Source organism: Meriones unguiculatus (genome assembly GCF_030254825.1).
Source record: "Meriones unguiculatus strain TT.TT164.6M chromosome 13 unlocalized genomic scaffold, Bangor_MerUng_6.1 Chr13_unordered_Scaffold_34, whole genome shotgun sequence".
In the NCBI taxonomy this organism is placed as follows: domain Eukaryota; kingdom Metazoa; phylum Chordata; class Mammalia; order Rodentia; family Muridae; genus Meriones; species Meriones unguiculatus.
Window position 1 is genome coordinate 16,409,370 of NW_026843646.1, and position 25,144 is coordinate 16,434,513.

At 44.8% G+C, this 25,144-nt stretch overlaps 2 protein-coding genes and 1 long non-coding RNA gene across 7 annotated transcripts in view; 1 reads left to right on the forward strand and 2 right to left on the reverse strand.

Annotated features, from left to right (window-relative positions):
- LOC110541660 (zinc finger protein 431-like) overlaps positions 1-1,704 on the reverse strand; it is a 52,857-nt gene extending 51,153 nt beyond the window's left edge. For 2 of the 5 annotated variants that reach the window (XM_060376157.1, XM_060376161.1), the window contains exons 1-3: positions 1,591-1,703; positions 1,434-1,508; positions 292-455 (exon numbers count right to left, since the gene is read on the reverse strand). In XM_060376157.1, the coding sequence (XP_060232140.1) occupies positions 292-339 (48 nt within the window). In that variant the 5' untranslated portion in view covers positions 340-455; positions 1,434-1,508; positions 1,591-1,703. Of the gene's footprint in view, positions 1-291; positions 456-784; positions 1,399-1,433; positions 1,509-1,582 lie in introns of those variants that run through there. The other 3 variants (XM_060376158.1, XM_060376160.1, XM_060376159.1) reach the window with 3 other exon arrangements.
- The window catches only part of LOC110561735 (vomeronasal type-2 receptor 116-like), a 799,658-nt gene that overhangs the window by 335,115 nt on the left and 439,399 nt on the right, over positions 1-25,144 (reverse strand). The window contains 1 exon segment of the mRNA XM_060376155.1: positions 3,699-3,709. Within this exon segment, the coding sequence (XP_060232138.1) occupies positions 3,699-3,709 (11 nt within the window).
- Positions 1,895-20,729, forward strand: LOC110541659 (uncharacterized). The gene is made up of 8 exons (XR_009588931.1): positions 1,895-2,797; positions 3,154-3,315; positions 3,606-11,102; positions 12,880-13,025; positions 14,214-14,392; positions 15,752-15,876; positions 18,496-18,600; positions 20,476-20,729. It is a non-coding gene; the product is annotated as an uncharacterized LOC110541659 (long non-coding RNA).

Sequence of the window (25,144 nt, forward strand, 5' to 3'; positions counted from 1 at the left end):
ATCATAAAAATTTTGGTTATTGAACCTGCTATATTTTACACTATTTACACATATATCTTACAGAACTTCATCTCACACTAGGAAAACATTTGTTGAAAGACATTCAAATTTAATGTCTTCAAATGAGTGCTTTCAGTTCCCAAATCATGTAAGATACAGATATATACACATACACTTTGACCGAACCTTCCCAACTATAAGATGAAAATGTTTTACTGGCTTGACAACAGTGAATTAATTAACAAATAATATAAGATCCTGTTGCTTCCCTTGCTTATGAGTGAGGCTTACCTGGCACGGAAGAAGCCAGTCCATCTTTCTGTCTTCTTTAGATTGCATTTCAATTTTGATCAACAGCGTTTTATAGAGGGCATGGGACACTGCATACACTGCGTTCCATATGGAATAGCTGGGCTCAGAAACGGTCACCACGTCATTTTCTTCTGGTTTAATCTCTATAGAAATTGGGTATGGGTCATGATTTTCACATAGCAAAGCAGGAGGTAAGCAATCAAAACTGTCAATCCAGAATTCACGGAAGTACAAATCTCCTGGGTACTGGGAAGGTGTACGTGACTAGAGAAAGTTCATTAAGCCAGGGATAGTTCTTGCCTTTGAATATGAGACACTTCCTTTGAAAAAGTTCAACAAGTGATTCCTAGTTGATACGGACTCTAACTAAAATGTGTTGGTTTGCCATGTTCTACACCTTCCTTCTGGTTGAAAATATTTTATTTACCATGTGGAAAAAAGTCAATTACTTATATGACTACAGAATACTTACTTGCACATTTACCTGTGTATGTTGGTTCAAATTCAGCAAATCAGCACCAAATAGTACTCAAGTTTCAATTAGCTGTCTTTCTCTCTTTCTTTCCTTCCTATTTTTCCTCCTCCATCTCTTACTTTCTCTCTTTGCCCATGTGTGTATGCCTACAGACCAGCAGAGATGGCCAGATCCTTCTCTACTGAGTTCCCAGCACCCTAACAACTAAGCCTAGTGGACCTTACCTACTCAACCTCCAGCACCCTAAACATTATTTATAGGGTCCTCCCTGCACCCATACGCCAATTATCTTGATTATGTCCCTGTAGTGAACCCGCAGGCCAGCAGAGGGCGCGAAAACCACTACAAGGTCGTGCACAACCTCACCCCCGGGCAGGGTGCAACCATGTCCCCCAGGAAGCACGCAGGCCTGGAGGGAGCAGAGGACTGTGCGTCTTCTCATCCCTCCATCCCCTGCCTGCGGTTCCGCCCCATGCACGTGCCGCTCGGGGACTCCAGGCAGCTGGATGGAAGGCGAGGAGTGGACAGGGGAGGGAGGCGGGGAACCCCCAAATCCCGCCTACTCCCCTTCCATCCCTCCACCCCCCCACCCACGTGTGAGCAGGACTATGAGTTCATAACACCTTGGGATAAAAAGATTGCTGACCTGGGTAAACCGTTCCGGGGAGCAGCGGTCTCTAGCGGAAGTCCCGCCCCTTAGGCCTCCGCTTCCATATCCGCCCTGCAGAGAGAAGAGATTTACCGAGGCCGCCCCGCCACCCGCCACGGGGATGTATACACAAACCCTCTACTCACAGACGGACCTTCATCCCTTTGTTTCTCACTTAAGATTGCTCTCTGGTCACGGTACTCCCAACCGTCCCAAGATGCTTCAAGGCATAGACCCACCAGCCTTAGAACTACAAACATGGCTTCGGAGCAAGGACTTCTGGGATTGTATCCGAGAACTACAAAAATGGCGTCCAGGTGGCGCCATGCATCCTGGGATTGCTCGTAGTCACGAGCCGGCGTCCCTCCCTGACCCTGGCCCCTGAGTCACCTAGGAATCCCAGAATCCCCTGCGCACTGTTCTCATCAACATAAACACCGGGTTGCGGGGGCGGGGGCGGAGGCTGGGCACTCTCTGAATTCGAGGCCAGCCTGGTCTATAGCGGGAGTCCAGAATAGCCTAAAGATTTTTTTGTTTTCGAAAAAAAAAAAACACTTTAAAAATTGAAATAATTTTATTGTCAGCATTGTTATTATTATTGTTCCGTCTCTGCACCACATTGGAGCCTGGAATTGAACCCAGATCCCTGCATCCTGGAGAGAAAGTAGCTGAACCACCCATCTCTCCAACCCACCCTTTGATTTATTTCGCCACTTCTGATTTCCTTTCATAACAGGGACCCTCCGTGTAGCCTGTCCCCTCAATCCCGTCCACACAGACACAGACATAGAGACTACTCTTAGTCCTCCAATCAGAATAGAGCGACTCAGGACGGGAACGGCCTCTCTATCTCGGCGTCTGGAACCGGCGCGGGTTGATGACACACTTCTGGCCTGGTTTGTTTTCTTTTTCTGGCGCGTCGGGCGGGGGCATGCGCCGTTGCGGCCGCGTTTTCTGGTAGACGGTGGCCCCGCGCCTCGCTTTCCGGGAATCTCATCGGGGTCTCGGGGCTCCGGAGGCTGCGATGGCGGCAGCCTGCGCGGTGGTGCTGGCGTTGAAAGCAGAAGCGGAGGAGGAAAAGAAGGACCCCGGGGCTGGCGGGACCCCGAAACCTCCCAGAAACGCTTCCAGAGACTGCGCTCCGGGCACGTGTCCGGCACGGAGGACGCGCTGAGCCGCCAGCGGGAGCTGTGCCGCCGCTGGCTGCGGCCCGAGCGGCGCTCCTAGGAGCAGATGCTGGAGCTGCTGGTCCTCGAGCCTTCTCCCGCGCAGGCTGGGGGTCCCCGTGCGCCACCGGCACCCCGAGAGCGGGGAGGAGGCGGCGGGCCTGGGCGCGCGCCCTGCACCCGGCTTCTCCGCAGGTGAGGACCCCCCCAAACCCCGAGACCGCAGGCGAATGAGTCTGCCCGCCGCCTTGCCAAGGGCTCCGAGAAGGAAGGCCGTATTTTGGGGTGTCAGAGTTGAACAGGAGCCACAATCCAGGGCCAGGAAGGCGCGACAGGGGTGTGGCTGGTCCCTTTGTTTCCCATTAAGCAGTGAGGAGGAGATGCATGCTGGCTCTCCCTTCCCGCACATTCAGCCCAGTCAAAGCTGCCGGGAGATGCTGCCTAGTTCAGTCTAGCACCGAAGCCGCGTTTCAGGGGACCCTGAGTCTAGTCGAGGTGACATGGAATGCTTTGTTATCCTGTTAGTCGGCTTACCAGCTCCTTGCTCTCAGCAGGGACAGTGAGCACTAACTGAGGTCTTGTGCCGGACACCTCGACTTTCAAGGCCGAGGCTGGATCTCCAACCCGGGGAGAATGGCAGCAGCTGGCCCTGTCCCCTCAGAACGGCTCGTGCCGAGAGAGCGAGGAGAACAACAGGAGCACGGCCGTGCCAGGTGAGTGATGCTCCTCTCTGATGCCTTGTGGTCCATGTGGCCAGGGTCTCCTCCCGGATACTGTGGGAAAGCATCCTTCCCAGAATACCCCAGTTCCTGTCCTCCTGCCTCTGGAATCCCTCTTCTTCCCTGAATGCCCCAGTTCCCATCCCCCCCCCACCTTCCTCTCCCCGGGACAGTTTATAAATCGACCCCTCCATCTCACCGAGACCTCAGGTCCTGATACTGACATTGGAGTCCGGGGCTGGGCCTGGGCCTGTTCTCTCTCTGCTTATGTTTTCCTGTTTCAGGCCTGGAGACCCGAGCTGCCTGAAACCCTGACTTTATCCCAAAATAGGAGGAGGACTGCAAGGAGGAGGCAGAGCCTACACAGGCCTGGGTACAAGGCGGGACCCTGAAAGGGAAGAGAAATCACCTAAAGATGCTGTCCTGCCACCACCACAGCCTCCGGGTTCTCCAGGAGAGCATGGCCACCTCACACGTCCCTTGGGCACCCAACAAGGAAGGACTTTGGAGAAGTGGAGAGCTGGAGCACACGGCCACCTTGCACACCCTCTGCGGGGCCAAGGAGGAAGAGCTTTGGAGAAGTGGAGAGCGGGGGCACACGGCCACCTCCCACACCCTCTGCTGGGCCAACGTGGAAGGGCTTTGGAGAAGTGGAGAGCTAGGGTGCACAACCACCTTGCTGGTCCCCTGCAGGGCCCAGGAGGAGGGGTTGGAGAAGTGACGACTTTGGGGAAGTTGCCACTGCCCCTGCCCTTGCTGAGGACAGCAGAACCTGGTGATGACTTTGGGGAGGTTGCCACTGCCCCGCCCTCGCTCAGGATCAACTGCGCCGCTTTTGTGAAGTGGTCTCCACTGGAGAACAAGTTTGCTGTGGGGAGTGGAGCCCGGTTCCTCTTCATCTGTTACTTTGAGTCTGAAAACAACTGGTGAGCCATGCTAATCTACTTTCTCTTCCTTCCTTCATCCCTTCCTCTCCATCCTTCCCTTTCCAGTCCCTGATTCTTAATTCATGTAGGAAGCATTTCCTCCTGACTGCTTTGGAGCAGTTGACTGTGTGTTCGCTGAAAGGTCATAGGTGGACTGGACCTTACTGTGGTCGCAGATGTAGTCCCTGAACGTGAGCTGTATGTCAGCTCCTCAGGCCGGTATAGTGCACAAGCCTGTAATTCTAGTTTGACTTTGAGAGCAGTGTGGGGTTCACAGCAAGTCGGAGGCCAGCCTGAACTCTGTGTAGGAAGCTCTTCCCTGACAGAGAGCAAGCCAGCCTTCAGCAGGAGCAGCTGTGCACTGTAGGGAGCCCATGAAAATACTCAAGCCTAAGTCAAAGGACAGCCTTATAACATTAAAAGCGATGGTGCGTACATGAGTTACCTCTGTAGATGTAGCTAACGTTACCTGTGGATTTCAGAATTGAAATGGTTTTTATAAACATATAGATCAGTTTTATTTGGAGGGGGTTTATGGGACAGCTTGGAAAATGCTGCTGTTTTGTCTGTGAGGACAGTGTAAACTAGGTTTTCTCCTTTCTCAGGTGGGTGAGCAAGCACATTAAGAAGACGGTTTGCCCTTTGGCAGAGTACAGGGAATCATAAGAAAGAAGGGGAGTTAGTCTGATGGGGAAAGGATAGGAGCTCCACAAGGACCAAATATATCTGGGCACAGGGTCTTTTCTGAGACTGACATTCAACCAAGGACCATGTATGGATATAACCTAGAACCTCCACTCAGATGTAGCCTGTGGTAGCTCAGTAACCAATTGGTTTCCCAAAGTGAGGGGAACAGGGACTATTTCTAACAGGAACTCAATGACTGGCTCTTTGGTCTCCCCACCCCCGAAGGGAGGAGCAGTCCTGTTAGGCCACAGAGGAGGGCTTTGCAGCCAGTCCTGAAGATACCTGATAAAACAGGATCAGATGAATGGGGAGGAGGTCCCCCCTATCAGTGGACTTGGAAAGGGGCACGGTGGAGATGAGGGAGGGAGGGAGGGACTGGGAGGGAATGAGGGATCGGGACACGGCTGGGATACATACAGAGTTAATAAAATGTAACTGATAAAAAATAAATAAATAAATAAATTTTAAAAAAAAGAAGACGGTTTGCTCCACAGTCCTCTGCTTGGGCTAGCACCCCAACAACGTTTTGCTTGCTGCAGGGTCATGTGACTTCAAATGCAGGTGAGGATAAACGGGCACTGCCTGTTGCTCAGCACTGACAGGTACCCATTGGGCTCCTTTGTTTGCGAAGTACAGTACCCTGTGAGCAGCTCAGCGATAAAGGGAACTTCCTGGTCTAGAAAAAGAGCTGTGGCTGGGATGTGGCCTCTCAGGTAGACAACTTACCGAGTTGGTTACCGTCCCCGAGCACTGCAGAAGCCCGGCAAGTGCTGCACACCTGTAAACCCAGCACTGTATGTGGAGCTAAGGTTAGAGGCTCAGTTACAGGCTGAGATTGAGGGCAGCCAGGCTATATGAGACCCTGTCTCAAGAAAGAGAAAAAGAACAAGTGAACTAATGCACAGTGATGAACAAGAGCAAGTAGCAGAGGATATGATGGACTCATCCATAGGGTTAGCAGGAGCTGCAGCAGGTTGTTATGCACAGTAGCCTGGCTGGTACAGTGAGGGGTCTTAGGGAGACTCGAGTCTTGAGTGCAGGGTGAGCTCATGCTGTGTCCACCCGTCCATCTCTCTTTCAGACTGTGCTGCTCAGTTTTTAAGTCAGTTGATTTTATTTTTCTCTGTGCGTGTGGGTATCCATGCCTGGCAAAGGCCAGAAGGGGTAAGAGATGCCCAAGAGATACACTGTGGTTGTGAGCCACCTGGTAAAGGTGGTGGGAGCCCAACCCAGTCTTCTGGAAGAGCAGCAAGTGTGTTAACCACTGAGCCATTTCTTCGGTTCAGTTCTCTAGGTTTTGATGTGACAAGTTGGAAGCATGAAGTTCAGGTTGGTCTGGAGCGCACCATCCTCCCTCAGCTTCTTGTCGTGGAATTACAAGTCTGCACCTTCATGCCCACCAGCCTCTTTCTTGGACTGTTTCAGGTCCTCATTTTGTGTCCCAGGCAACAGACTGCAGAGAAGAGTGAACTTGACTTTAGCCACGTGTCCCTGAGGGTGTATGGACAGAACCTTCCCACTGTCTTTTACCTGAGGCTAGAGGAGACTCCCCACCCTGCTAGAGCTTTAAGAATCATGCCACGGGTTCCTTTTTTAAAACCTGTCCTTCAACAGGACCCTTTCCCCTTTAGCAAAAGGAAAAGCAAAGAATTCATCGCTGTTTTGTGTTGACTCTTTGGGGCAGAGTCAACCTACCTTCAGTACCTATGTCAGGGTTTCCTAGCCTGAGGAGTGTGACCCGTGGGTAAAACGACCCTTTCACGAGGGCCACCCAAGACCACCAGAACACATTTACGTTACACTTTACATTAGCAGCAGACTTGCAGTTACAAAGCAACAATGGCAATAATTTTCTGGGGCAGGGCACCACAGCTTGAGGAATGTTGGGACCTACCAGCCCATGTGAAAATTTTTCAGACAACCAGCCCTGTCATTTATATTCAGGCCTAATAAGAAAAAAACAAAAAAACGCAACTGGGCAGTGTTGCTCAGTGGTGGAGCATCTGCCGAGTCTGTAGCAAAGTGCCAGGTTCAGTGCTCAACTCTGTGAACAAAAAACTAAAAAAAATCTGGGTGGTGAGGGTGGAGCTAAGATAGTCTTAGGCTCTGTGCTCAGCAGTTTGTGGTCCGTTAGTTATCCAGGATCCCCTGTCTCTCCCAGCAAACAAGACAGGGCGGGACTGTCTGGACATCCATAGTTTCCTGTGACTCCCAGGCAGGAGAAGCCAACGCCCCTAACCCTGCAGACCCTTAGCTGCTTCTGTCATTTGGAAGTTGGGCTTAGGGAGCTAGAGGTTTGCTTTGGTTTGGTTTTCAAAACAGGGTTTATCTGAGTCACTCTGTAGTGCACGATGGCCTCGAACTCACAGAGATCCCCCTGCCTCCACCTCCCCGAGTGCTGGGATTAAAGGCGTGCAGCCCATTGTTGTTTAAAGAGTCTTGAGGTTCAGGCTCCCCTTCCTCTTCCTTTTTCCTTCTCTTCCTCCTCAACTCCTGCTTTTCATTTTCCTCCCCTTTTTCCTCCTCCTACTTCTCCTCAAATCTTCTTCCTTGCCTCCTTCTCACCGTCTTCTCCTCAACTCTTCCTCCTCCTCTTCTTTCTCCTCCTTGACTCCTCAACTCCCCGTCTTCCTGCCTTGGCTTCCAGGAGCCACACCCACGTTCAGATGCTTCCCAGAGAGTCAGAAGAGGCCAGAGGAGGCAGATTCCGGCCCTTCCCCGTCCCTCCACCTCCTAAGGCCTCAGAGGTGACAGTGGAGCCGAGGTGGGGGGCAGGCCTCCCTCTTTGAGCCCTTTGTTGGGTATCTTCACCTTTAGCTTTATTTATCTGTGTGTGTGCGTGCACCTAGGACCTGTATCCCCCCGGCTACATGCCTGGGTTCCAGGCGCAGGCTGCCATCTCTGGGTCCCTGTGCAGGTCCAGCAAGCGCGTCCCTGGCTGTCCTTTCCTGCATCCCCCCATCCTAACCCGCCTCCTGCCTCCTCTCCCACTTTCCACAACAGAGTGTTCTCAGCCTACATCAAGGAGGTGGACGAGAACTGGCCATCATCCTGTGGGGCAGCAAGATGCCCTTCGGCCAGCTGATGGCAGAGTTTGGCGGCAGCAGCTGGGTACATGGTGGCAGTTTCTCGGCCAGCACGACTCGGCTGGCCTGGGTCAGCCACGACAGCAGCCTCCAAGAGAGTGCAGTGAGTCCTCGCCTGGCTGGTGCGGACAGAGGGGAATACAGTTAGCAATCTGTACATGCTGGCTCTCCATGGCAGATAGAGAAAGTGTATACAGCTAGGGGGAGTATATACAGCTGGCAATCTGGACACGCTGGCTCTCCTTGGCAGCTAGGGTAAGTGTATATAGCTGGCCACACACACTCTGGACACTGTAGCCTAGAGCACTGCAGCTAAGAGGAGTGTACACAGCTGGCCAAGAGGCCCAGGATAGAGCAGCTGGGTACCACTGGGGGTCAGTAATCCACCCCCACCTGACAGGCAGCACCTTAGCCAGCAGGCCCAGTCTCTGCCACTCTGATGCAAAGATGATGGCTGGGAGGTGGCACCGCTGATGCCTGTGTCCTCACTTCTGTTGTCCCCACCAGCCCCCAGAGAGATGGGATGGAGTGTGGTGGCCCAGGAGCCGGAAACAGGAGGCTCAAGAATTCAAGGTCAGCCAGGTCTCTGTCCCAGAAAACCAGAGCTGAAGCTGCTGCCCCCGTCCAGCACGCGCGCACACACACACACACACATACACACACACACACACACACACACACACCCTCACCCTCACCCTCACCCTCAGCTCTTTCCTCTGACACCACCCCAAACAGGAGAGGCGCCATCTTCCTCCTGCCTTCGTGCCCCAGGTCTACACAAATGGTGCTTTGTCACCAGACTGCGGTGAAAGGTAGCTCAGTGGCAAGGGAAGTAGCCTGGAACTCGCTCTCGGGTGCCTTGGCACTTGCCCTCCCATGGGCAGCCTAAAAACGTGCCTGGGGAATGGCCTCCTCCTGGCCACCCTGTGAGGACGCAGTGGCGTGTGGACAGCTTGGACGTGGTCCTCCCTGTGCTGATTCTACTAGTTCTCTCCCTCCCCACCAACCCCTCCCTCCTGTATCATCTCTCCCTCCCCATCATCCCTCCCTCATCTCCCTGCTCCTTCTCCAATCCACTGCTAGGGGAAGTCCTTCTGTCCTTCCATCTGACCCTAGTCTTATGAGGTCTCATCAGTACTGGCTGCAATGTCCTCCCCTGTGGCCAAGCAAGACTGCTCCTCTGGGGAGCGGGGGTGAGGGGGAGATCAAAAAGCAGGCCCCTGAGGTCATGTCAGAGACCTTGGTGTCAAGTTTTTAACCCTCCACGTGAATACACTCTTACAAGCCAGGCACGGTGGTGCAGGCCCAAGATCCCAGCATCCGGGGAGGTGAGGCAGGGTATCGTGAGTTCGAGGCCAGCCTGGTCCACAGGGTAGGAACCTCACATGAAGGTGGCACTGCCCGAGTTTGGTCCCCAGTGTGCGGTTAACATAGGAGGAGAACCATGTGTGATGCACATGCCCCCTGTGCAGGATGTCAACTCTCAAATATCCGGCCCTTCCTGGGTGCCACCTGCCTGTGCCATTCCCAGGGTGCGCTTCACACACACTCCCCTGCACACAGTCTCCTGCAGTGTGCCCCTTCTCAGGGTGCGACCTGCTTGTGCCAGTCCCAGGATGTGCCCTGTGCACCCTCCCCCACACACAGTTCCCCAAACTGTGCTCCCACTCAGGGTGCCACCTGCCTGTGGCAGTCAAACAAGGCGCATGTGCTGCCCAGAGCCCGCTCGGAGAAGGGAGAGAACAGATCTCACAGTCACTAACCTGTGTACCAAATACACAGCATAATGAACTAATAACAACCTGAAATGATAAGTGTGTAAAGGCCCTTTTCAAGGGCTGCACTGTGGTGGCTTCAACCCTCGAGCCAGCCAGGCTGGCATCTGAGGAGGAGGGGGCGGTCTCTGAAAGCTCTGCAGACAGGTGGGCTCACCCTGGTGTCCCTTCTCTGCCAAGCTATGCAAGCACCTGGGGGTGAGGGTGCTGAAAGGAGTCTCCCTGTTTCCTTTGGAGTTGTGGATTTGGGATGGAACCGGGACTCTTGAAGCCCGATTTCAAAAGCCAGGAAGTCTCTGGCTGCCCAAGCAGGCTGCTCTCAGAGGCCTTGTTGGGGACTGGTTGGCTTCAGCCATGCTCCAGTCACGCCTGAGCTTGGAAGGAGAAAGCAGTTCTTTGTGTCAGCATCTGCTGAGCCCTGTTCTGTCCCTACCAGCCCCATGCTGAGGCTGTGGCCTTTCCTCCTCTCTCCCTCCCTGTCTTCCTCCTGCTGCCTTCTCTTCCCTCTCCTTCCCCCTCCCTCGCTCTCCTTCTCTCTCCTGTATCCCTCTCCCCTCCTCCATCCCCTCTCTCTCCCTCTTTTTCCCACTCTCCCTTCCTCTCTCTGACTCTCCTTCTTTCTCCCTTTCTCTCTTCTCCATCTCTTTCCCTCTCTCCCCCTCTTTCTCCATCCCTCTCCCTCTCTCCCCTCTCCCTTTTTTCTGACACCAGATGGCTGTGAGCCACCGTGTGAGTGCTGGGACTCGAACACAGGACCTCTGGAAGAGCAGCCAGCACTCTCTACCTCTGAGCCATCCCTGCAGCCCTCCTGACCTTGAACTTGTAACCTTCTGGCCTCTACCTTCAGATGGCTAGGGCTCCACACTAGCACCAGTACCCAGTGTATGTGCCTTTGGGGACCTGGCCAGGGCCTGATGTAGTCTTGGGCCTACCCACAGGGCCACATCCCAGTGAGTGAGCTCTCCCACTCTAGGACAGGGTCTCGTCGTGTGGCCCTGAGGGATCTGGAGTCTAGTGCACCCCCAGCCATCTCTCCGTGTGGGGCTTAGGGGAAGGGTCTCGCTTTTCTTTTAGACAGGTGTCTACTTACTAGGTGGACCAGAAGGACAGTTGCAAATTATGTACCACTGGCATCGACGGGGCCATGATGATCTGGGATTTCAAGGTGGTCTCTCCAGTGGTAGTTGGCAGTGCTGGAGTGCAGCCCAGGCCATGCATGCACTATCCACTGAGCCACTCTGCGGCAGTGCCTGGCAGAAGAGCTGGGCCCAGAGTCCCTAAGACAAGGGAAGCACAGCCCTTGGCAGGTGGGTAAGTGGTGACTCTGAGCCGCCCTCGTCCTCAGGAAAGGTTGGTGCCATGTTGAAGCCAGCAGCCCACACAGCTGTTTCACAGTTTACACAGTTGGCCATGGGCTCGGTCCTGGAATGCCCAGCCTGGGAGGCTGAAGCAGAGGGATTGCTCTGAGCTAGGTGCCAGCCTAAGCTAGATGATAGAACCTTACCCCCACACACACCAAAAATAATGCAATGAGCCGAGAAGATAAAACATGGACGCGCACACGCACATGCAACAAGTGTGATAATACCAAAGGTATTATAGGGCCTGGAGTGATGGCTCAGCAGTTAAGAGCACTTGCCTAGGCCTCAGGATTTAGTTCCCAACACCCCCTTGGCAGCTCACAACCAAGTCCATGGAATATGATGCTCTTCCACCTTCCACAGACACCGGGCACACGTGTGTGCAAAAATACATACATGCATGCGTACATGCATACATAAATTAGCTGGGTGGTGTAGCATGCCTGTGACCCCAGTACTCGGGGAGGCAGAGGAAGTGGCATCTCTGTGAGTTCAAGGCCAGCCTTGTCTACAGAGCAAGTCCAGAACAACCAAGGCTGCATAGAGAGACCCTGTGTCAAAAAAACAAAACAACAAAATGACATAAATCCTGAGATAAAGGTCCAGACTTAGGGACACATGTCTTTAATTCCAGGAGTCAGATGAGGATTGGTCTCCCTGGAGTTGGGGGCAGCCTGGTATACAGAGTTCCAGGTCAGCCAGGACCAGGCAGTGAGCGGAAGAAGTGGGAGGGAGGGAAGGAAGGATGGAAGGAAGGAGTGAGGGAAGGAAGGGAGGGAAGATGGAAGGAAGGAGGAAGGCTGTGCAGTCTGAGGTGATTTGAGCTCTTGGGGAAGGAGATTCCATGCCCTGAGGCCGGGGAGTACAGTAGTGTGGCAGAGAGCCAAGGTCTCCAGGGATGACAGAGCTCTGCTTTCTCCAGACACTGGAATCATCCATCTAGGGCCTCCACAGCATGTGAGGAGGAGCCACCCACACTAGGAACAGGGCTCCTTGAACAAAGTAACATCTTGGACATAGTAATATTCACTTAATAAAATATATACTTTAAATATTCAAACTGAGCAGAGACAGCAGAGAAATCAGAAAAATAGCAGCTGTTCCATTATTACAGTGAGTAATTTTATTATGGATGAGAGAGGAAAAATGTTCAGAGGCACCTGGAAGAGTTCAGATCAGAGAGAAAAAGAAGCAGACTTGATATGACCAAGACTGTCTCGAAGAAAATAGAGAATATTAGGAGAAAAGTAGAGGTAGCTTAGACAGAGACAAAGTATTCTTTCATCAGTGCACAGGCTGGACCTAGGTCCCCCTTCACTTACATAACGGATTTGCAGCTTGGTCAACATGTGGGTCCCCTAACGATTGGACAGAGCTTTCACTGACTCTGTTGCTTGCCCTTAGTTCCCTTTCCCCTAGCCAGGCTATCTTGCCTGTCATTATTGAGAGAGAATGCTCTTAGTCTTGCCTCATGTGATATGTCAGGGTGGGTTGGTATACATAGCCTCTCTGAAGAGAATGAGGTCATGGGGGAGGGAATAATAATGGTGGAATGATGAAGGTATGAAATTAATTAATTAATTGGTGGAAAGAAAGACAAGGTAATTTCTAGAATATTTAGAAAATTAGGATAGTGCAGAAAGAGATGAGGCTGTTTGAGAAGGCACAGGAATCTAGATGGGTGTTTTGAGGTGTATAACAAGTACATTTATTCCACCTTCAGGCAACCTGGAAGCCACCATGAGTGTTGATATCCTGATAGGAGCCACAGGTCAATAGAGAGCAATATGTTCCTTTCGTCAGACAAGAAAAATGGTTATTTTGCTGGACAAGGACTATTTTACTAATTCTGGATGAATGCTGTTTTTGGTATGTGTGTTTATTGTGTTTGTTTCTAATCACCAGAATTCCTTTGATACTGCATGTTGAGCAGGTCCAGGACTGCCATTTTGGATAATTGCACTTCCTGGGACTCTTAGGAAAGCCTGATTACACTATTCACACCTATTATGTCCTTTTAAAAGTAATGGGTTTAGTTATCACATGCCACTATAGAGATTTCCTTCTGATGTGTCTTTATTTCCCATACTCAAATGTGTCGTATTTTTAAAATCATAATTACTTGGCAGAATATCTTTATGAAGAACCTAACAGTCTGGTAGAATTTTGCTATCTTAATGAGAACTGTATAATTACATGTATTAATGAAATTATACACTTTGCAGAAGTCAAAAATTATTACTATCACCAAATACAATCACCATAAAGACAGGTAATTCTAATTTTGAATGATTTGTCCATGATTGTTATATGTCCAAAGTATACTACATATTTTATTACTAAATGTGCAGAGCATCTCCCATGTTTCAGTTACAATTCTTTGTGTATCTAGAATTAATATAAAAAATTTACTGTAAACTAATAAGCGTGTGCACTCCTCTCCACTCTTCCAAGCTTTCTGAATTCTCTGTATATGAAGCTTTCTGACCATATCTCAGTAAAGCACATTCATCTTTATTTGCATGTGTTAGACTCTAAGGTTCACAGTTTTAATGATTTTGCATGCTGCCTTTTTTCACCTGGGCCTTTAACAGGTTAAAAAATTAGGAATTAATATTCTTTGGAGATGAACATAAATTTCCTGATATTTTTACATTACTGTCTTTTAAATATTATTATTATTGTTTATTTCAATTTATTCAACTTATATTGTGGCTGTGGCCCTCTCCCTCATCTCCTCCCAATCTCTTTCCCTCTTCTCCCCCTGCACCCCTCCCCTAGTCCACTGTTAGGGAAGGTCATCCTCCCCTTTTATTTGACCCTGTACAAGTATTCCTCCTATTTGACCCTATATAAGTATTCCTCCTATTGTGCTGATATCATTATAGTTATCTATCCTATCTAACATCTATTCTCTGTCTATATCATATATCTATTACACACACATACACACACACAGTTTTGAATATGTTATTTCTTCGAAACACATGTGGTTCAATTTTTTTTTAAATCAATGTCTTAAAGTCAAAATTTGAAATGCATGTGTCACTTTTTCAGTTATGGCCTGAGCCTTGGAATGTTGACATCACAGTGGTTTCTCCCCCTGACTACTACAGAATCTTCACATTTCAGTGGTTCGTCTACAAACTGCTGTAGCCATTTTGGTTAGTGCCAGGAAAGAAAAGGATAATTTTTGGCCCAGTGAAAGGTTCTCCATTCCAAGCTCCACTGTAAAGGTATTTTAAAATGATCATTATGATTTTCATGCTAGACTAATGGTTTCAAGAAGTGTTCTGTCTTGAGTTTTCTAGAACCTGTGATCTAATTCTTAACAGTTGTTTCATGAAAAACTACTCCTGTTAGCAGTAATCAGTATCATTCCCCCAAACAAACAAAGTTACCATGACAGAGAGGTATGCTCTGAGTTATTATACAAGAGAATGATACCCATGTATCTTCAAAACTATACGCCCAAGATAATGAAAGATTATTTTCTCTTTCATCTAGTTGTATTACCCACTATGCTAACAAAGTTTTATTGGAAACTGTTCAGATTTCAGCCCCAAATTCAATAACTTTCTGGTTTCAAACATATATTTCTCAATATGTGAACATTGATTCTACTAGATAGGAATGACTTTCCAGACATACTCATTTAATTTCAATTTTATCATGAAACTGCATTGGCAATATTTTATAAAATACTTTTACATTATTGCTGGATGCATTTGATGACAACCTTGGCTGATGTTTCTCTCTTTGACTGTTCAATTCACAGGGATCTTTAATCCTTCCCAAGTAAAAACTATGGCTTGTCAGTACATATTCCTTGAATGAAGTAAAATGACTTAAGCATAGTAATATTAATTTAATAAAATATATACTTTAAATATTCCAACTGTATGAGCAGGAACAGTAGACAAACCAGTAAAATAGTAACCACTCCATTATTACAGGGAATAATTTTATTATGGGTCAGAGAGGAAAAATGTTCAGAGGCACCAGGAAGAGTTCATAGCACAGAGAAAAAGAAGCAGACTTGATATGACCAAGACTGTCTAGAAGAGAATGGAGAATATTAGGAGAAAAGTAGAGATAGCTTGGACAGAGACAAACTATGCATTCATAAGTGCACAGGCTAGACCTAGGTCCACCTATACATATGTAGCAGATGTGCATCTTGGTCAGCATGTGGGTCCCCTAGCAATTGGACTGAGGGCTGTCTCTAACTCTGTTGCTTGCCCTTAGTTTCCTTTCCCCTAGCTGGGCTGTCTTGCCTATCCTTAGTGAGAGAGGAAGCTCTTAGTCCTACCTCATGTGATGTGTCAGGGTGGGTTGTTACACACAGTGAGCCTCTCAGAAGAGAAAGGGAATGGGGGAGGGGAGAATGAAGGTGGGACTGGGAGGAGAGAAGGGATGGGGCCTGGGATGAAGATGTGAAATCTATAAATAATTAGTGTAAAAAAAGTCAGGGTATTTCTAGACTATTCAGGAAATTAGGATAGTGCAGAAAGAGATGAGGCTCTATGGAAAGGCACAGGAATCTAGATGTGTGTTTTGAGATGTATAACAAGTCCATTTACTTCCCCTTCAAGGAACCTGGAGGCCACCATGGGTTACAGGTTAATAGAGAACGATTTGTCCCTTTTGTTGGAGCAAGGAAAATGGCTATTTTGCTGGACCAGAACTTTTGCACAAATTCTTGATGAATGCTGTTTTGGTATGTGTATTTGTTTGTTTTTTGCTTGTTTCTTTCTAATCACCAGAATTCCTTTGAAAATGCATGTTGATTAGGTCCAGGACTGGCATTTTTGGATATTTGCACTCCCTGAGACCTAAATAGTTTATACTATTAGGAAAGCCTGATTACTTTCTTTACACGTGTTTATTACTACTTTTGAATGATTTGTTCATAACTATTATATGTCCAATGTATACTACATTTCTTTATTATGAAATTATTATGTTTCAGTCACAATTCTTTGTTTCTCTAGGATTAATATATATAATTTACTATATACTCATAAGCGTGTGTACTCCTCTCCACTCTTTAAAACTTTCTGACTTCTCTGTGCATGAAGATTTCTAAATGCATCTCAGTAAAGCACATTCATCTTTAAAATATGCTGTGATTTTTGCATAGGTTAGATTCCAAGGTTCACAGTCTTAGTGATTTTGCATGCTGCCTTTTTTCACATAGACGTTTAACAGGTTAAAAGAGTTAGGAATTGATAATCTTTGGAGATGAATATAATTTTCATGTTTTTTTTTACATTACTGATTTTTAATATTCATTTTATTATCATTTATTACAATTTTTTCAAATTTTGTTGCAGCTATGGCCCCTCCCTCATCTCCTCCCAATCCCATCCTCCTCTTATCTCCCCCTATTCCCCTCCCCTATTGCACCTATAGGAAAGTTCCTCCTCCCCTTTTATTTGACCCTAGTCTATCACGATGTTTTATGCAAGTATTCCTTTTATTTTTGCACACATATTATTACAGTTATCCTATCTAACATCAATCATATATCTATCATCTCTATAATATATCTTTTATACACACATACACACACATACGGTTGTGAAAATGTCAATCCAAACACATGTGGTTCAAGAATTGTTCAGAATCACTGTTTTAAAGTCAACAGTTTGAAAGAAATGTGCCGGGAGCCAAAGCTATCTGCTGAAGCCAAAGTCAAAGCTATCTAGTGGAGCCAAAGCTATCTACTGAAGCCTAAGTCAATTAGTGAGTGAAAGCTATCTAGTGGAGACAAGAGGTGTTTGCTAGGCCAAATCCAAATAGTGAGCAAAGGTCATTTAGTGGAGACCTAAAGCTATTTAATGAAAGTTATCTAGGACCCTAACTCATGGGTGAGAGACTGTGAGGACATCCGTTTGTTAGAGCATCCGTGAGAAAACATCCCTATGGTATTTTGCAGGCACCCTATTTAACACATGAAAGCACTCTTCCTGTCTCCTGCAGCAGCTAATTACCTTCCCCCATTTCCTGCCTTCTCCCTATATGAGTTGGGTAAAAATTTCTAATAAAGGAAACCTTGATCAGACAAACAGACTTGGCTTTCTTCCTTGCGCTTCTTGTTCCCCTCCCCAATTCCTTCCACTCTCCTTCCTTAGGAACCCCGTTGAAGCCCTGCTGGTCCAGGGCAGAAATGAACTGCAGGTGTCACTTTGTCAGTTATGGCATGAGCCTTGGAATGTTGACATCACACTGGTTTCTCCCCCTGACTACTACAGAATGTGTACACTTCAATAGTTCATGTTCAAACTATTGTAGCTGTTTTTGGTTAGTGCCAGAAGAGAAGTGCTTAATTTGTGCCCACTAAAAGGCTCTCCATTCCAGGCTCCACTGTAAAGGTATTTTGAAATGACTATTATGGTTCTCATGATAGATTAATGGTTTCAGGAAGCATTATGTCTTGATTCATTCAGATTATGTAAACCCAGCTTCTTGAAAACCTACTTATACTACAATTTAGTACCATTCCCCAAAAGAAAGAAAAAAAAAAGCACCTGATGTATGCTCTGAGCTATAAAAGAGAAAGGTGTTTGTATATCTTCAAAACTATATCTGACCAAGTTATGAGTGAGGACTATTCTCTATTCCATCTAATTATGATACTCATCCTGACTACAAGGATTTGTTTTAAATTTGTGTCAGTTTCAACGTTAAAATCTCAAAAGCTCTCGTTTTCAACAGACTTATATTGTTTCTGACATATTTTGTGTTCTTTGGAACCTAAATCTCAATATTTTGATATATGTTCAGATTAGACAACTGTTTCCCAAACATGGTCATTTACTTTCAATTCTGTTATCAAACTGAATTGGTACTATTTTTAACATACCCCTTTATGTTACATACCTTTCATTTATGTGCAGATTGAAAACCATTGGCTGCTGCCTTTCTTTGACACTTCATTAAGTGCTTTCTAACTAAAAGCTGTGGGATTTCTGTATACATTCCTTGTTTTGAGCAGAGTAATAGATGATCTGGATAACAGGAAAAAACACCAAATCTTAGATGATTATAGGAAAGAATGTTATTATGGATAAAAGATGAAAAATGTTCAGAGGATTCTAGAAAAGTTCAGACCAAGGAAAACATATTTCGTGTGACCAAGCTGTTTATGAGAAAAGAAACAATATTAAGACAGGAAAGTGGAGATAGCTCAGACAAGTAAAAAAAAACTGCCTTTATAAAGAGATAGTTTGCTAGAATATTTTGGGAGTTAGCAGAGTGCAGGCTTGTTTGGGAAGTGTCAGTAAACAGGTGTGGGTTCTGAGATGTATAACATGTACTTTTACTTCCCCTTCAGTTGACCTGGAGGCCAGCATTGATGGCTGATATCCTGATATCACAGGTCGATGGAGTGCCATATGTCCCTTTTGCCAGAGACAAGGAAAATGATTTCTCTTGCTGGGTAAGAAATGTATCACAAATTCTTGGTGAATGTTTTTTGGTGTGTCTGTTTTTGTTTGTTTGTTTGTTTGTAACCCCATATATCCTACTATACTCCATATTGAGATGGACAAAGGCGGCCACTTTTAGACATATGTGCTCCCTACTAAGTAGTTTAAACCATTATAAGAACCTGATTATTCTCTTCACATCTATTTATGTCCACTTAAAAAATAATGGACTTCTTTAGTTGTGGTTTTAATGCCAATGCATAGATGTATATCAGTATTTTTTACTGGATTCCAGTGTTTCAGCCATTTGAAGAAGAAGTATTGAGTAGAAAATCTTTATTAAGTACTTTACAATTTGCTAGAGTTTTGCTATCTCATTTAATACTGTAAAATTATACATATTAAACTACACAGTTTACAGAAGGTACATTTTACTAGCAACAAAATTCAATCATTTAAAGAAATAAGCGTTCTAATTTTACATGATCTGTTCATGATTATCATGTGTCTAAGGTATACTACATATTTAATCATGAGATTTACTGAGTATCTTCCACGTTGTTTCAGTTACAATTCTATATGTCTTTAGCTCTGTAGACATCAATGCTGTCTCACTTTTTTGTGCATGAAGCTTTCTGACTATCTCAGTAAAGCACATTCTCTTTGAAAACCTATGATTTTTACCTCTATTAAGCTCTGAGGTTCACAGGGTTAATGACATCTCCCTGCTGCCTTTTTCGGGTAGAACTTTGATAGGTTAAAAGCATTAGGAATTAATAAATGGGGATAAATATACATTTCACCATGTTTTGCACCAAGTATTTCACCTCCTATTGCACACATATTACATCATGGTGAACAGTGGCATGATGCCATGTTGCTACTTCAGTGGCCAATTTTTAGGGGTTGCCTATTTTGGCCTTCATTTAATGTTTGGCATCAATCTGTCTTTTTTGTGAATCACTCTAGTATTTGAGTATTTCTTTTTCTTTCCAATATGATGCTTTGCAATGTGCTTCCTGCTTTTATTTTTAAATCATGAATAATAGTGGCAAACTTCATTAATAATGGATAGTCTTTATTACTCAAATTAAAAAAAATTATTTTAGTTGAAATTCAATTACTTCATTCACCCCCTTCCTCACTCTGGGTAAGTGGTTCTCAACTTGTTGGTCCTGAACCCTTTAGAGATGTCATATTTGATATCCTCCTAACAGAGAGTTACAATAGAATTCATAACAGTAACAAAATTACAGTTATAAAGTATCAATGAAATAATTTTATAATAATAAACCGTAATAACCATAAAATATTATGGTTGTATTCTATGACATGAGTAACTGTATTAAAGTTTTAACCATTGATCCTACCAGCTACAGTTCTTCCAATCTGAGTCTTCTCATGACTCTCAAGTTGATCACTTCTGGGCATGAGCCATTCTGGGTGACCGTGGCCAGCTGCTGCCATTCTCCCTGGGTCCAAGATCCGGCCTCGGCCTTGAAAGTCAGGGTGCCCTGGAGGGATGGAAGACCTCAGTTAGTGCTCGCTGTCCTTGCTGAGACCAAGGAGCTGGTGAGCCAAATGACAGGGTAAAAAAAAACATTTCATGTCACCTCAACTGGACTCAGGGACCCTGAAACGCAGCTTTGGGGCTGACCTGAGCTAGCCAGCATCTCCCAGCAGGTTTGAATGGGCTGAATGGGCAGAAGGGAGACAAGGGGAGCGCTAGCGTGACCTCTTCCTTTCTATTACATTTTAAGTACATTTATAGTTCAACGGAATCCTGCTTTGGTAATTGAGGCTATGTTTTAAAACTATGCACCTTTTGAAATTTAGTATGAATATCAGTCTTGTAATTATTATCTACTGAATATCTGTTGTGTTAGGTAGAGACCTGTCCCAGGAGAATCCCACATGGAAGCCTGTGAAGAGTTCAGCACTGATGGAATATACCAAACCTTGCAATGCCAAGGCCCCATAAAATGCAGAAGAGATAGAACAAGAAAAAAACATCTCTTTTTGTTCAGTGATGTTTTGGATGGGTCTAATATCCTGTGAGTATGTCCCTCAAGCCTGCCATACTATTACAGGCTACACTTTGATTAGACTTTACTATACAAAAGTAAAAGTTTTTGATTTATGTTTTGCTTTATAATTACTTATTTCCCATTTTATTTATTACACATCCTGCCATGTTCCCTTACTTGGTCTCTTAAAATCATAGCTTCTTTTTTAGTTAATTTTTGTTACACAAATATATGTATATTAAGGTACACATATGTGTGTGGATATATACATATATATATACACACATATATATATATGCTTTTCTTATGGGAGGGGTATTTCTCTTACTCTCAAAATTTTACATTGGCACAGACTTTTTGAAGTAGGGTTGAAGCTTAGTGGACTTTCTTCTGTACACATTTTCACTTTAAAGTGAATTATTTAAAGTGGGATTCTGCTATTTGAATTGAGGAAAGAATAGCAACAGTCATGAAAAGGAGAAAGGTGTGGTAGCAGATGTCAGCAATTATAGTTATAATTATAATTATAGTTATAAGGACCGAGGATAGAAGGAAGAAGGGTGGATAATAAAGGAGAAATGGAAAACCAATTTTGATACCAGGACTCTTCTTTTTCTCTGTTCCATTTTCATTCCTCCAAACTGGAGCAGACTTTATCGATACTGCTTTGCACTAAACCTGTTTTGTCAGTGTAAAAGCAGCATTCTTCCTTGAGCACAGTGCAAAGTCCACCTTCCTGGAGAAATACCAAATCTAAACCGTGCCTGTTTTGTAAAACTACCTCAGATAAGGATACCATAGAATCTTTTAGGTCCTGTAAGCCTTTTTGCAAATCTTGTAGGTCTTTGTCCACTGCCAGCGAGAGTTGATTAAATTATTGCTGGTAATTAGGGAGGCTATGCCTGTACCAGCTCCAGCTGCTCTGAGCCCCAGAATTACAGTTAAGAGTAATGGCAGTTAAGGGCTCACATTTAACTCGAGATGGACGTACCCCTTTTTCCCAAAACTGAAGGAATTCATCCTTAGAATGTATAGTCAGTCTTGGGAAAAGCCATACAAGGACACAATAATCTCTATGGGCTAAAAAGGTGGAGCTTACAAGATGAGGAGTAAGACCAGTGGAGCAGGCAAAATAAGTGCCATTAGGTGTAACAATATATGTAAAGCTTGAATTTACAAGAGTAATATTGCAAGTTTCTTGTAGGGCCACCTGGGGGAAGCATAAAAGGCCCCAGTAGGCACGTTCCAATTCCGGACACCTGTGTGACTGTAAGGCCAACTCCCTCTGGGTGCTGCCACCGTAAGGCATTAGAATTATTAGTTGTAATTACTTCTAAGGGTAAGGCCATGCCCTCGTAGAAGGGTGGCCATGGTGAGTAACACACCTAGCATTCCTGAAAATCAGTGGCATTAATTTGATGTATGGCCTCTTCATTGAAGGGCAGAAGCAGAAGGAATGTAATTGCCTTTGGCAGGGTTACTCAGTGACTAGAAATCACAGGATGGCCCACCAAGATGTGCTAATAATGGTAATTTAGAAAGTTCCTCAGAAGAGTTACTTAGGAAGCCCCGAGGGAGAGGAGGATTTAAGGTATTTCAGGAAGATGATCTTATCAAAAGCCCCAGGTCAGCCAGGAATGCACTATTGTATCCGGGCAGTAGTCCGGTTGAGCCAGATGCCAAAATTCAGGGGGCAGCAAGGTGCCAGAAGGGAGGACCCTGACAGGTCCCCCTTTATTTTATTTTTACAGGGTCATAATCCCAAGGGAACCGTGCCTGTCTTAGGTGGGAATCCGGGGTCTTTAACCCTTGCTAAGCCCGTCATTGGATTAAATTACCAAATTTATGAATATGTATAACATCCACCTGCCAAACAACACTAGGCACAAGGCCACAGGGACTGACCACAAGATGGGGAGTAGGCAAAAGGACAACACAAGAAGGAAACTGTTTAAACAAGTCAGCTTTACAATTACCCTAGTTAAAGGTCCTGGAAGGTTAGAATGAGCTTGCAAATATCCAATGCAAAAGGAAAAGTTCCTTCTTGCATCAAACTTTGAACCTGTAAAAAAATAAAATTTTTGCAGGAGATATCTAAATTTAATTTGCAATCTCTAACCTAGGTAAAGACTGAGCTACATAGGCACTATCTGTAAAAATATTTAAATACTGCTTATTAGAACTTTAAAACACAGCCAATACTGCAGATAACTCTGTTATTTGCACAGATGTGCTAGATACTTGAAAAGATACTGTTTTTTTATCATAAGTATAGGCAGCAACACCAGATGATGAACCATCAGTAAATACCATTAAAGTATTAACAATTGGAATAACTTATTTTAAATGGAAAAACTATAGGTTGTACCTTTAAAAACTGAATTAATTTGTTTTCTTGTGCATCAACAGGTTGGACTTTGTCATAATAAACATATATATGTTAAAATGCCATATTTATTAGATATCTGACAAGCCTGAAGGCCAGCATATTGGAGTTACTCTTTGTTTATCTTTATTATCTGCTCTAAACTGCATCCTATAAAACAGGATGCTATAATCTTTAATTTTGGCATATTTTTGATGCATGTTTTATAACCAAATTTTAAATAAACCTATATAGGCAAATTTCATGGTTACCCAGTTTAGATTTAAGTTTTTAAAAAAAGAACAACAACTTAAACAAAGAGAGTAGGTAAAGCTCAGTCTTATATTTAACTATAATCTTTAGCATAACTTTAAATCTGCTTTTTTTAAAACTAAAAAAACTTTTAATCAGACATAGTTTATAAAGGGGCTAGCAAATCTTATTAATCCTACCATATTGCATTAAGACTTACTAGCAAAAAGTTAAAGGACAAAAGTTTTATTTAGCATTAAACAGAGAACTAAACTCAGCTTGTAGCCCTCAGCAAAAATGGAATATTTCGGCCATATCAAATCTATAGGCCAGAAAGAAACCACATTAATTTATTTATTTAGGTGCTGGCAGCCAGGCATATATTTTACATAATGGTTAACAATTATCTGAAAATAACCCTGCATAACCCTGGACTAACATGGAACTGCAGTTTCTTTTTTTCCTCTAAAAAACCACAAGCAAACATTTTGCATTGAAGAATCTCCAACCTTTTTAAATGAAGAACAACATATTTTACAGTTCTTTCTCAAATCATATTAACTCTCTGGCTTTTTATAATACATCCACTAACCTTCTGCAACATTCTATATACCTTAAAAACTCTCATCAAAATCCTTTCCATTCTGACATGATCCTGCTGGAGCCCAGCGTCTATGATTTGCTTTTTATAAGCAAAGCAAAAACAAGTTACATTATTACAAAAAGTTCTGAAACTGCCAATTTTTTTAAAATAACTTTCCTGTAGCAGATAACATAAAGGTAATATAAACAAACTCCAAGGAACTTAGAACAAGTTTTAAGGAACTAGGTGAAAATATGTTTTTCCATAAACAAAGCAGCTTAACAAACAGCTCTCTACAAGATACATTTTAAAAACTGTAATTTTCTCAATTAATGCAAACCATATGGCTCAGTTTTACTTAGTAAAATTAGTAAAATAAATACCAAAGTATTTTTATTCTCCCCCAAAGTATCGAGAAACTTTAAAATTTTGTTAGACTACCCAAGATCATTGTCATACCCAAATGCCTGATAAACTTTAAACATTTTATTATAGCCTTAAACGATTAAACAATCTTTTTAAAACCCATTTTTGCAATATCAAAATAAAGTACCCCTTTTGTAGGAGAGAAGTCACAAGGCATAACCATAATCTTAAAAGTCAAAACCAGATTTTAAAATCAGAATTTACCAGTGCACACAATTTAATTTCTAACACCAATACCAATTTAAAATAACTCATCCTTTTAACCTAGAAGGAAATGAAAATTATTTGACTAAGGTTTTTCTTTTCTTTTTTTTCTTTTTTTTACCTATATCAAGATGGCAGTCACATTATAACCCACACGGTAAAGTCACGATGGCGGTGATCCACTGAGGCACTTCATATACCAACGTGGTAACCTATACGTTTACAGACCTGTAAACACATAGGCACACATTTTAAACAAGTTTCATGAGGCAAAAAACAGAAGGTAGACACAAACAAATACTGTACAGAGACATTGAGACAAAAAACACTCACCAGCTGGCCAAATTTCCTGGGACCAAAACTGACTCTTCTGGGGCAGGCCGAACATACAGATTCCTCCTGCATTGGGAGGCAAGGGCCCTGATGCCCCAGGAGACCTCGAGAGTGGGCTGTTGCCCCAGGAAACACCTAGTGGCGCTCACTGGGACCAGGCAGTATAGATTACCCACCAAAATACTGAAAATACTGATGACGCTAGGGCATCCCCCTGAACTTCGGCAGCTGTGACCACCAGTGTGACCACCTTGATCACGTCTTGCTACCCAGATAGAGACACGTCAAGCTCTGAGGAATTTTCAGAACAGAGAACAGAAAGTACTACACACAGAAATATTGCACAGAAACATTTAGATACTTAT